This window comes from Microcebus murinus, chromosome 22 (genome assembly GCF_040939455.1).
Source record: "Microcebus murinus isolate Inina chromosome 22, M.murinus_Inina_mat1.0, whole genome shotgun sequence".
In the NCBI taxonomy this organism is placed as follows: domain Eukaryota; kingdom Metazoa; phylum Chordata; class Mammalia; order Primates; family Cheirogaleidae; genus Microcebus; species Microcebus murinus.
Genome location: NC_134125.1, coordinates 12176962 through 12189404, shown reverse-complemented (window position 1 = coordinate 12189404; position 12443 = coordinate 12176962). Strand labels below are relative to the sequence as shown.

The 12443-nt window shown below is 50.5% G+C and overlaps 1 protein-coding gene across 1 annotated transcript in view; it reads left to right on the top strand.

The window, feature by feature from the left end:
- Nucleotides 1–12443, top strand: part of KSR2 (kinase suppressor of ras 2) — a 368992-nt gene that overhangs the window by 284264 nt on the left and 72285 nt on the right. The window contains exons 6-7 of the mRNA XM_075996606.1: nucleotides 579–648; nucleotides 4060–4143. Of these exons, the coding sequence (XP_075852721.1) occupies nucleotides 579–648; nucleotides 4060–4143 (154 nt within the window). The remainder of the gene's footprint in view (nucleotides 1–578; nucleotides 649–4059; nucleotides 4144–12443) is intronic.

Sequence of the window (12443 nt, the reverse complement as noted above, 5' to 3'; positions counted from 1 at the left end):
CCAGTGTTTGGAATATACCACGTTATAATTTTGCATGCCAAGGCATGTGTTCTAGAGTCCCTTGAGCCTGAATTCACAGCTGCTATGCAGCCTACAAGGTGTATGACCTTGAGCAAATGACTTCCCCTTTGCAAGTCTCAGTTTCCTCATCTGTAAGGTGGGGATGCTAGAAACCCCTATTCTTGGGGCGGTTTTGAGAAAGCAGCAAGGTGAGTCACTCGGCGCATGCGTGGCACGCACGTAGCTCTCCGTCAGTGGAAATGGTGATCGGGCTTATTCCTTCCACAGCTGGCTCCTTTTAAGTCATCCCCTGGGCAGGGCAGGGCAGGGCAGGGCAGGGCAGGGCAGGGCAGGGCAGGGCAGGGCAGGGCAGGGCAGGGCAGCCCTCGAACCTTGCGTGAGTTGAGGTAGCAAGCTAAACCAGTGTTCCACTTGGCTTTGCTGTAGCAACTCATGGCGGCTGGAGTGCTTCCTGAGGTCAGCAAGCCTCCGTTTCCTCCCGGGGCTCGGCCAGAGCCCGCCCCAGCCTCTGACCCTCTGTGTAACAGGCTCTTCCCCTCTTCTCTCCTCCCCTGCAGACACGCTGTCCGTGCCGCGCTGGTCCCCGCAGATCCCTCGCAGAGACCTCGGCAACTCCATCAAGCACAGGTAGGATGGACTCCTGTGTGCACCGGTGCCCCGCAAGGGGTGGCAGCTCTGGCCCCTGCCCTGGGGTGGGGGAGGGCTGGGCGGAGTGCTTTTGCTCTAGCTTCTACATCACCATGCCCCTTTCCCCTCTGCTAGGCGAAACCTCAGAGTGGCAGCCAGGGTCTGAGGTCTGCTTCTTGTTAACCTAGCCCTTATGAAATCTGCACATAGTGGTTAAAAGCCCGGCGCGTTGGAATCCGCCTGACCCTGTTCCATTCCCGGCTGGTGGAGCTTTGCAATCCTGAGAAAGTTACTTACCTTCTCTGAGGCTCAATTTTTTCATCAGAGAATTCTGCCTACCTGTAGGGTGGGTGTGAGGATTAAATGAGATAATATACGTGAGGTGTTTGGTACATAATAAACACTCAATAAATGGTATCATTGTTAAACACTTTATACCCTACTTTTGGGTCTTCCCACCCAGAAGGCACAAGATAGCAGGCTGAACTTAGAGGTGCTCATTCTGGGAGGTGCAGGTCAGCCCAGAGCTGCAGCCTTGCTGGGTCACGGGACAACCTCTTTCAGGTTTCACCTGCCCTCTTTTGGAGGGGGATTTTTATCTACTAGCCATCCTTTTTATAAAGGAGTTCTTTAACTTTCCAAATTTAACTGTCCCCAGTTTGTCTACTTAGCCTCACAGTCTCCTTACAAACTCAGTGGGGGGGGGGGGCAAGTGTGGTCATGCCCCTTTGGTAGGTGGGGAAACTGAGGCCCTGGAAGATTAAGCGGTGGGTCTAAAAGCTAATTAGCCTCAGCACTCTGCGTGTCTTTGATACCACTGCTGAGAGTTTTCCGTGCACCGGGGGTCTGTGAACTCGCAGGGCGTCCTGTTCACTCGTTCATGGGTGGAAAGAATCCATTTACAGCGGTTGTGTGCCATGGTCGCAGCACTGGGCAAGACGTAAGGGCTGTGCCCGCGGGGAGCTCGGGCGTCGAGGAGGGTCAGAGTTAACAGACAGTGACAGCACGCAGGGGCCCGGGCTCTGCGGGGGTGACGTCAGGGGCAGACACGTGGCCGCAGCCGGCGGCGAGGCGGGAGTGAGCACTCCCAGGAATGGCAGCTCGTCAACAGTTGTTGAAAGAAGTATGTTGACAGCATAGTTGTTAAGACTCAAACAAGATAGCATTGGAGGAAGCAGTGAGAAATAGGTGACAGACACGTCAGTGGTCAGTGGTCGGGCAATGAGCTGCAGGGAGAAGGGTATCAAAGCCAAGGGCCTTTCTTTGCGTTTGCTTCCTCGCTGCCCTCTGGCCGGGCCCCACCTCTGGACTGACCACAGCCCCTGATACACCCCATCCCCCTGTTTGGGGGATGCCTTTGGCTCGGCTCCTCCCCTGTACTGGCCACGCCCCCATGCTGGCCACGCCACGCATCGCCACACCTCTTGCTTGGCTCCACCCTTGGGTTGGCCACGCCCCATGCTGGCCACGCCCATACATTGCCAGACCTCTGGCTCAGCTCCATCTATGCGATGGACATGCTCATATGCTGGCCACGCCACGCATCGCCACACCTCTTGCTCGGCTCCACCCTTGGGTTGGCCACGCCCCAATGATGGCCACGCCCACACCGCCACACCTCTGGCTCTGCTCCACCCCTGGGTTGGCCACGCCCCATGCTGGCCACGCCCATCCATTGCCACACCTCTGGCTCAGCTCCATCTATGGGTTGGCCACACCCCTGGTTCAGGGCCGCCTTTGGGTTGGCCACGCCCCTTCACAGCTCCTCCCCCCTCCCGGGCAGCCACGCCCCTGGCTCAGCTCTACCCCAGATTGGCCACACCAGTGGCTCCATACCACACCCCTGGGTTGGCCCCGCCGTTGGCTCAGGTCCACCCTTGGGTTGTCACACCCCAGGCTTAGCTCCACTCCCCAGGATCTCCCCGCCCCCAGGCTCTCCTGTAGTCCCTCAGATGCAGATGCTGATGCCCAAAGGAGGAAAGCAACCCCATAATTTGGGGCATGGGAAATGACTTCCTAGAGGAGCTGGAACTTGGGATGACCTGTTACTCCTCAGCCTCACCCTGTGTTTCTCGCCGGGCTCCATGCCAGGAGGGGGAGACCTGGACTCACACCAGCCTTGGTGAAGAATGAAATTAAAATCCCATCTGCTGCCATCAGAGCCACTTCAGCCAGAGCCAGGGAAGAGGGAGAGCTGATTCTGGGGACAGGAGAAGGCTGGGAAGGAGGGAAAACTGCCCCTCCCCTCAGGACGCCAGCCCTCCACCGCTGCGGGGTGGCTGATAGGTGACACACAGGGTCCTTTGCCACCGCCCAGAGCTGCCCAGACCTGCAGAACAGACCCTGCTAACCTCGCTGGCCCTGCTGAAGGGACAGCAAGTGGCTTCACCACCCCCAGGGCCAACACTGGAGAGGGAGCGTTTTCTTGGCAACGAGCGTGTGTGCTCAGAATGTTGCTGTTTGCTTAGATTTGGAGGCCTCGGGCTGTGGCTCATCCTGCTTGAGAGTGACTGACCCAGATCGGGCAAGATGGAGCAGCAGAGCGATGCAACCTTTCCCTCAAAATTCCGAGACTCCGAGTTACATAAGCACTTCCGTTTTCCCTTTTGACACTCAGAGGCAGTGGAGATTAGATACGAGTCCTGCTGACGGTGACACAAATTGAAAATTAAAATTAACTGTGACCTGGCAACCTTCAGTACTTTTCTTGGGCCGAGCCCTGTTGCTGCCTCGTATCTCTTGGGGAAGAAAGCACCCCAGCGACATCGGCAGGGAGAGGGTGGGGTCCCCAGGGAGTTAACCTCCCGCCCCTCTGCTCCTGCTGGCTCACAGCGGTGCGTGGGAGACCTCCAGCCTGCCTTCCGTTTGCAGCAAGCAAAGTTTGAAGTTTGAGGTCTCAGCTCTCTTGGGAGGGGAGGGCCCCCCTTAAAGCTCCCGGGTGACGTGACTAGCGGTGACAGATAATGGGTTAGCTGGGCTCCCGGGAGGCCCCACCTCGCTTTGTGGCTCTCTGCCGGCAGTTGTAGCCACAGTGGTTGCCCTGTGCCAGAATTGAACTTGGTACATGGCAGGCCAGCAGGCAATATTTGTTGAACAAAGGAGTGACTGTTATGAATGTTCAAGGTAATAATATAGTTTCAGCCCAATTCATTGAGCACTTACCGTGCACCCCTTGAAGCACATGACTTCATTTAACCCAACAATTTATGAGGTCATTTGCTATTATCCCCACTTTACAGATGAGGAGACTGAGGCTCCTTGGTTTAAGCAACTTGATGAAGTCGCATGTCTCGGAAGAGACAGGACTGGAAGCCAGGGCTCATGTGTTCCCACCTTAAGTGGTTCATCTTCCCAGAGAGAGGTCATTCGCCATTGCTTTATCCCTCAACATTTTCTGTCTCTTTTCCACAGGTTTTCAACCAAGTACTGGATGTCTCAGACGTGCACAGTCTGTGGGAAAGGGATGCTTTTTGGCCTCAAGTGTAAAAACTGCAAGTAAGTGGCTGCACCTTAGAGTGACGTTTTTCCAGCACCCAATGCCACCTGGAGCCATACCGGCTCTGAAATAGCTTCTGGGAGTTTGGTTTCGTGACTCTTGGAAGAACTGTTTGCTTTGGTTTTCAGAAATGGGTTTGAAATGAACCTTTACATTTGGGTATGGGGTCAGGGAAAAGCAATTCTGAGTAAGAGCTTATGGAAGATTCTGGAAATGCATAATGCTGCCCGCTGAGGCATGATGGCACCTCACATTTTCATAGCATCTAAGGTCCAGGGTTGGCAAACTTTTTGTCTAGTTGACTAGATAGTAAATATTTTAGGCTTTGCAGACCACGAGATCTCTGTATCTCAAAAGCAGCCATAGGCAGTACAAAAACAAATAGCCTTGCACATTTATTTTTTTTCCAGTGCAACTTTATTTGCAAAAATAGGCTGCAAGGCTGGCTTTGGCCCTCAGCTGTCATTTGCCAGTCCCGGAGTTAAAGTTGGGAAAGTTCTTTTCTCCTCAATTTTTTCCCTTCGCAGTACCTCTCTGAAGGAGTGTTACAATTCTCCCCATTTTACAGATGTAAAGGCTGAGTCTTGGCAAGGAAAAGTCATAGCTAGGGAGTGGCAGCAGAACTGGAACTCAGACCTCTAACTCCTGTCCTTCCCGCTTTCTGTGGCACTGTGTTGGTCTTGAGTTTTGGTGAGAAGGCCAGGCCACCCAAGCACCCCACTTCCCACCCCTTCCACAGCCCCATTCCAGGTCACGAGTGGCAAAAAGTAAGGCGGCAGGAGGAAACGGTGACAACGGATGAGGGCTCTGGAGTCCCACTAAGCCAGGTTCAACTCCTCCCAGCTCAGCTGCTTTGTCACTGTGTGACCTTGGACAAGTCCCCTCACATGCCTGTCCCCAGCATTTCATCTGTGTGAAAGGAGCAACCATCACACCTGCCGCAGGTGGCAGTGAGCATTCAATAAGTCAGCACACTCGGGACATGGCACAGTGCCTGGCTCAGAGTTCAGTCCTGAGAAATTGCCAAGGCCTTTCTGTCTGGCCTTTCTCCTTCCATAAACTAAATATCCTCCTAGGTCTAATTACTATAAAATAGTCAATTATATTCAACTGTGTGTAATGGCTACAAATGAATGCTTTACAGAAGTCACTTAGCTTAGAAGATCCTAGGAGCCCCTCTTTCCCCTCTTGCCTGGTTCTTCCTTGTATTTCATGACTGCCATCCTCACCTTGGTCCTCTGTGGACGCAGGATCTCAGGTGGCCCCTGGTCTTTCTGAGTCCACAAGCCCCAGGCCTTCAGGTCTGGCTGGCAGGCTGTTTGATTTCCCCTGTATACCAGCTACTCCAAAGGCCTGTCCCCTTTGTATCTAGTCACCCCGGGTTCCAGGGGGGAAATGACAACATTCACATCCCCACACCTGCCACGTGGAGGCTTTGAAGTCAGGTAAGCAAGTGACAGGGACACAGCTGGGAGTAGCAAGGCGGAACACTTCATTTTCACCATTAGTGGCAGAAGTCGGAGGTAGCCTTTGCCGCTGCTCTCTGTTCTAGAAGTAATGAGCAAAGGCACAGGCCCTGCCAAGGGTTGGGAGGGGAAGTCGGGGAGACAGCTGGCTGCAAGGAGCACGGGCTTTGGAAGCAGCCAGAATTGAGTTTGGGTGGCAGCTCCATTGCTGAACTCCCATGTGAGCTTGAGTAGTTTGTCATCTTGGGGCTCAGTTTCCTTATCTGCAAAGGAGATGTGATATTGGGGCTGTTGGAAGGAGTCTGTGAAATGTCCTTGCCCCGGATTAAAATGTTTTATCAAAGAACATTCCTCCCTGCTCCATCTTGTACCAGCAAAAACAACTCCTGGCATGTAGGAGGCAGAATGCAAACCAAGCCATGGTTGCACTGCACCGTGGATCTTACCAATTCGCTCAGCCCTTAGAAAAATCGCCAAAACGGTGACAGCAGCTGCTGCAGCTGCTATGAAATTCCAGCATGCTTCAGGAGTTTTGCCATGGTCCTTGTAGAAACTACAATAGAATTTTGAAGCTAACTCCAGTGCGTAATTTTGAGCATGCATTACTAATATGGCCAGTGGAAGTTCCAATTTACTCGCCTATGAATAAAATCCTGCAGCATTTTCTATTAGCTATAGAGAGAATGGATGACCATTTAGATGTGTTTTCAAAGATTGGCGAGATTTTGGATGCACTTGTGAGATGAGAGAAGGGCTGGATGGGGGGTGAGGAGTGGGCAACGTTCAGACCCCGTTGTCAAGGAGGTTAGGGGAGACACATCTATAGAGGGATGGATTTCAATACAGTTGAAATGTATGCAAAAGAGCAGCAACAGGTGAAATTTCGGAGAGACGACACCGAGAATGGCGAGGCAGCTTCTTATACAAAATGGACAGAACCATTTGTTCACTTATTCAGTCAGTATTTATTGAGCACCTGCTGTGTACCAGGCACTGTTCTAGACTCTCGAGGAAACAACAGTGAATAAAACAGATAAAATCCCTGCCCTGGTAGAATTTATATGGGTGAGAGGTGGGCAGACAGTAATCAAGGTGTAATAAGTTAGTAAAGTTTGCAGATGATACAAAGTGCTAAGAAGAAGAACAAAGCAGAGAAGGGAGATGGAAAAGGGCCAGGATGGAGTCTGCAGTTTTCATTAAAGTGGGCAGGGATGGTCTTTACAAAAATAGTAGTGTGTGATCCAAGTTCTTTCCTGAGCATCCTGAGGCATGGATTTGAACCTGCCCAGGAGGAAATGATGGTTTTTTTGTTTTGTTTTGTTTTGAACTCAGAGCAACCCTGGTTCTGGGACCGCCAGGAACTCGGGGGGGCGGGGGGGGCAGAAACCCCTAGAATTTGCATTCCAACAAGCTCCTAGGTGACGCTGATGCTGCAGGTGCTCGGACCCCACTTTGAGAACCGCAGCTCTACCTAGAAGTAGCAGTTTCAAACACAAAACCAAACTGTGTGGTCCAGCTGGACGTTTCATAATGTGAGATGTTCGTGTAAGGATGCACAGGCTTTGCTGACTATTTTCCAGGTGTCCTTACACCCCTTAGATCTGGGTCATTTTCATCATCATCTTTCCAGTAAATTCTTCCAGTGCATGTTTGTGAGATGAGTCAAAAAGATAGCGTGTGATTAAGAACCCAGGCTGTAGGTCACACACACCTATATTTGAATCCTGGCTCTGCCACCAGCTGGTTGTGTCACCCCCTTTGAGCCTCAGTTTCTTTCTCTGTAGAATGGGGATAATAATATCTACCTCTATAGCTTGTGTTTTTTTTTTTTTTAAGTCATGTAATTGATCAGGAAAATGCGCATCTTAGCACCTGGCTTAATCAAAACAAGCTATTACTAACATTATGAATTAGCTTCGTGGTCCCCCTATACCCAGCAAGCCAGAAACATCTTCTTAATCTCTAACCCTCTTCTCTCCTGCTTCGGTTTAATGCCCACTTCCTCCGGAATTATCATCAGCTGTCTTGTTGGCGTTCTGAATAGCAAGATTAATGAAGTAATAGGAAATTAAGACTCCGAAAGCAATTTGCAGTTATCTAAATCTAGGCATTTTCATCTAATAGGTTCATGAGCGCAGAATGGAGTTTAGCTCCAAGTGGTCGGATGTCAGCACAATCCACATACTGTCTGATAAGCTGGCAGAAGTTTTGCTTTTGCAGTGAGGTGCTGATGGATGTCCCAGCCTTCAATCATGCGTTATCTGTAGCCTTCCGACTTCTTCGGGGCTTTCCACAGGTTTCTGCAGAGCCGAGGTCTGGCTCCTTGGAATTCTCTCTGTCCCTATCTGCGCTTCTTTCGGGAAAGTGCACGACAGTGATTTGGGTGACTTGTGCTCTAAAAACCCGAGAGTTCAAAGCGAGGTGCATTTTTTTCCCCCTTCACGGGCTGGAGTGTGGGAGGGAGGGAGACATTTTCCAAAACCGCCAATGGAGAAGTAGCATTTTCACTGTCTCCTATGCTTGTTCTAGCACATTCTCTCTTCTCACAGACTATGCTTTGGTTCCGGTTAGGTTAGCCAGCCCTGGCTGAGGAGCTGCCATGTGTGGGGGCTCTGTGCTGCCACATGGGTTTGAGGGTGAAAAGGATGCACTCAGTGTCCTCAAGGTGCTCACAGTCACTGTCACCTCTCAAGGTGTGCCTTGGCCCCACCTGTCTCAGGGGCAAGGTGGTGGCTTAAAATTGCAGTCTCCTGAGCTCTTCTGCAAACACCAGCATGCTTCTCCCCACACCCCGAGCCTCTGGGCACAGGGCCTGGAAATCTGCATTTAGTTAGCCTCCTAGATAATTCATATCTCTACTTAAGTATGAGTAAGGAACTTGAATCTAGAAAGGGAGATAAACAAAGTCAGTGCTAGCTGGGCACAGGGACAGGAGGATCATTTGAGGCCAGGAGTTTGAGACCAGCCTGGGCAACACAGTGAGACCCCATCTCTAAAAAAAAAAAAAAAAAAAAATCATTTGGGGAAGTGCTGTGGGGGTCTACCCCAACATAGGGGGATACATTCTATATATCAAGGGAGCCCATCCGGGAGGACCCTGAAGCTAAGTATTGAAGGAAGAAGAGTTTGCCAGGTGAAGCATAGTCAGGTGTTATGAGCCAAAGAGACAGCTTGGGCAAAGGCTTGGACCAGGACTTTAAAGGCCTTGAGCACATCTTGCAATTGTTTGTACCATGCAGAGACTTGAGGAAAGTGGAAGCTGATTTTGCTTTGCAGTCTCAGAACTGGGCTTCGCTCGGGAGGGCCAGCTGCAGCCACGATTCCTGGTGCTGCTTACCTGGGGCTCCAGGCAGGGATGGGAGGGGGCATACTGCTCACTGCCCACCCAGCCCCACTCCTAGAAAAGCAGTCTTGGACTCCGGATCTGTCATCATCCTGAGAGTGGGGTGTTTACCAAGGACAGGGCCCTGGGAGGAGCATGCCTGTGTCAGGATCCCCCGTCCTCTGGTGGCAGAATGGGGAGCGTATAATCACAATCTTACTTCCCCTACGTGTGTCTTGGGGTTCTGCTCAGATTCCCAATGACCCCTTTCAGCAGCCGCTACAGGTGCTGCTGCTTAATGGCTCCTACCTGCGACCTTCTCTGGAGGCTTGCCTTGGGCGATTGCAGCTGCCTGGGACTAAGCCTCTCCCCCTTCCCCAGGTGGCTCAGAGCCACGGGTGCAAAATCCCAGCCTCCTTACATCAAGGCAAACAGATTCTAGGGTGCAGTTTATGCTCCAGAGCAGGGGTCCTCAAACTTTTTAAACAGGGGCCCAGTTCACTGTCCCTCAGCCCGTTGGAGGGCCATTGGAGAGTGCAACGCACGTTCCAGACATGCGCACTGTGGGCCTGGGATGAGTCTGAGTTGGCTGCTAAGCAGGACAGGCAGCGGTGCAAAAACACCCGGCTGGCCGGATAAATGTCCTCTGCAGGCCGCATGTGGCTCTCGGGCCGTAGTTTGAGGACGCCTGCCACAGAGCTTGCTGTGGGATCAGGCTCAGACCAGATTCGCCTGAAATCACATCCTTGCCCAGCTTCTCCTTACTACTGGTTTTGCTTCTGTGGAGGTTTCTCCTGAGAGCTCTCCATGAATAGATCACTTGCAAGAATACCCGTCTCAGGGCAAGGTGTGGTGGCTCACGCCTGTAATCCTAGCACTCTGGGAGGCCAACTCGGGAGGATCACTTGAGCCTTAGGAGTTCCAGACCAGCCTGAGCAAGAGCGAGAACCCATCTCTACAAAAAATAGAAAAATTAGCTGGGTATGGTGGCGCATGCCTGCAGTCCCAGCTACTCAGGAGGCTGAGGCAGGAGGATGGCTTGAGCCCAGAAGTTCGAGGCTGCAGTGAGCTAGCTATGATGGTGCCACTGCACTCCAGCCTGGGTGACAGAGGGAGACCCTGTCTCAAAAAAAAACAAACAAAAAACCAACTCAAGATCTGCTTCTAGAAAACCCAACGGCAAGGATACAGACTCTGGAGGCAGAAAGAACTGAGTTCAGGTCCTCGCTCAATCACACTCACTGTGCGATTCTGGGGAAATTTCTAGACCTCTCTGATGTGTAATGAGGCTAATATGTTCACTCCATGTGATATGTTAATACCCCAATCACATTAATTACCTGAGGGTTCCTTCACATCTTTGAATCATTCAGCATGTATTTAGTTGCAAAAACTGACTTTCTGTGAGTACGAAGTACGCAAAGAAAAGACCCACTAAATCACTTCCATGGGTCGATGCAAGGTCAAAGTTCTGGAAGATTTAGCACACTTCCTACTTTTCTGGAGTTCCTGTTCTCTGTTTTTCTTTTGGAACTTTCTTAACCAGCCGGCTTCTCAGGAGACGTGTGAAAGGGTTTATTTCTCAACCTTGACGCTGGTGGCATTTGGGGCCAGGTCCTTCCTTGTCGCGGAGAGAGCTGCCCTGTGCCCTGGAGGAAGTGTGGCAGTATCCCTGGCTTCTACCCGCTGAATGTCATCAGCACCCCCTCACTCTCAGTTGTGACAATCAAAAATGTCTGCGGACATTGTCAAACATCCCCTGGAGGTAAGAATTGCCCCTGGTGAAGAGTTACTGGTTTATATACATCACTCATTTGCAGCCAACTGGGACTGCCATATGCATTATTTAGTCTGAGAATGCCAACTTTCCGTTGCTTGACCTGTGCTTGGAGCCGTTGCTAAAATATTCAACTTATGGGGTGAATCTTTATATAAATATAAGGTTATAGGGTGAACTGTAGGATTATCCATCCTATAATTATAAGGTGATGTAGAGATTACGATCTCTATTATATGATAGGGTGATGAACCATCCTAGTTTTCTTGGAACTTGCCCAGGTTTAGCACCGAATGTCCCAAGGGCCTGGAAACCCCTTCATCAGTCCTCGGTTGGTCACCTTACAACAGAGGCAGGTCTGTGCTAGTGAAAAACATTTTATCCATAGGTTCCGGTTGAGGTCACTGCCCACTTCCGTAGGAGTGAGACCCATGCTCATTTCCCCAAGGCAAGTAAGGCACAAGTGTTTGGAAACCTGAGTTACCTAGCACAAGGTTTCTAGTATTTTCCAGTGGTGTTTTAATACTGTTTATGTAAGTCCTCGCTCCCGCCTGCTGGCTGGACCTGCTTGTAGCTACTTCTTTTCGTATCAATAGTCACTTTACTAATTTTCACTTAAATGAGCCACGCGGTCATTTTTATCTCATTTTGCTATGTGATTGGATCTTTTTCACTTGGATTGGGTATATTCTTCCGTTTCCCTCTTGTCCTGCGTGTTCTCCTCACCTGTGGTCTTGCCTCGAAATGTAATGTTTTATCTGAAAATATCCTGTTTTTGCAAAATGGCTGCAGCCGCAGGTGACGAGGAGATAAATGCGTGATGTCACCACGGTTGGCTGGAGCCACTGGGTATGCTCATCTGCCCAGACCTTAAGAAACCGGAGGAGTGATGAGTGCTGATGTCGCAGCTGCTGTGAAGTTCCTGGAAGCTTCAGGAATTTGTACAGCAGGCAGGATATTGGCAGGATATAATTATGAGCGTGTATTTCAGAGATCACCAGCTTGAATCCTGAACTTACTTTTATATTAATAGAAACACTTCAGTTTTTGCAATAATTATAATGGGAATTAATGGGCCCTTATATGCATTTTTACCTATTATAAGCAAAAAATTGGGGTCTAGTTATAGTTGTATGTGAGGAATGATCATAAATGTACTGAGGTCTGAGGTGGGGTTAGATGTGATAATGATGACAATTATGATAATGGTATGTGTTGGGGGCCTACCAGGTGCCAGACATTTATTTAGCGAAACACTTTATATGCACGATCTCATTTCATCCTTGCAACAGGCATGGAAGGTAGGTAGGGTCTATTCTCTTATTATCCCCATTTTACAGACAAGAAAACAGAGACCTTCAGGATTCTAGACTGTGAACCACTTTGCATGGGCAGAAGAGCTGGCTGCACAGTGGACCAGCAACAAACACTAGCTCCCACCCACCCACTCTGCTTGCCCTTGAACTAGATAATCAGCCCAGAGTATGAGAATCTGGTCTCAATCCTGACCCTGGACCAGAGCTTTTCCTCACCCACCCCCAGCCTTCTACGCTCTCCCATCAGTCACCCCTTCTGGAATGGGAAGAAGACACATGCGTAATTGTGTTCTGATGAATGTGCCTCTAGGTCCAGAGGACCAAGAAAGCTCTATTGCCACTTCCTCCTCTTTCGGGGAAGTTGAGGGAGGACATCCCCAACAGGTAATAAATCTACAGCTTCCCTTACAGGGTCCTC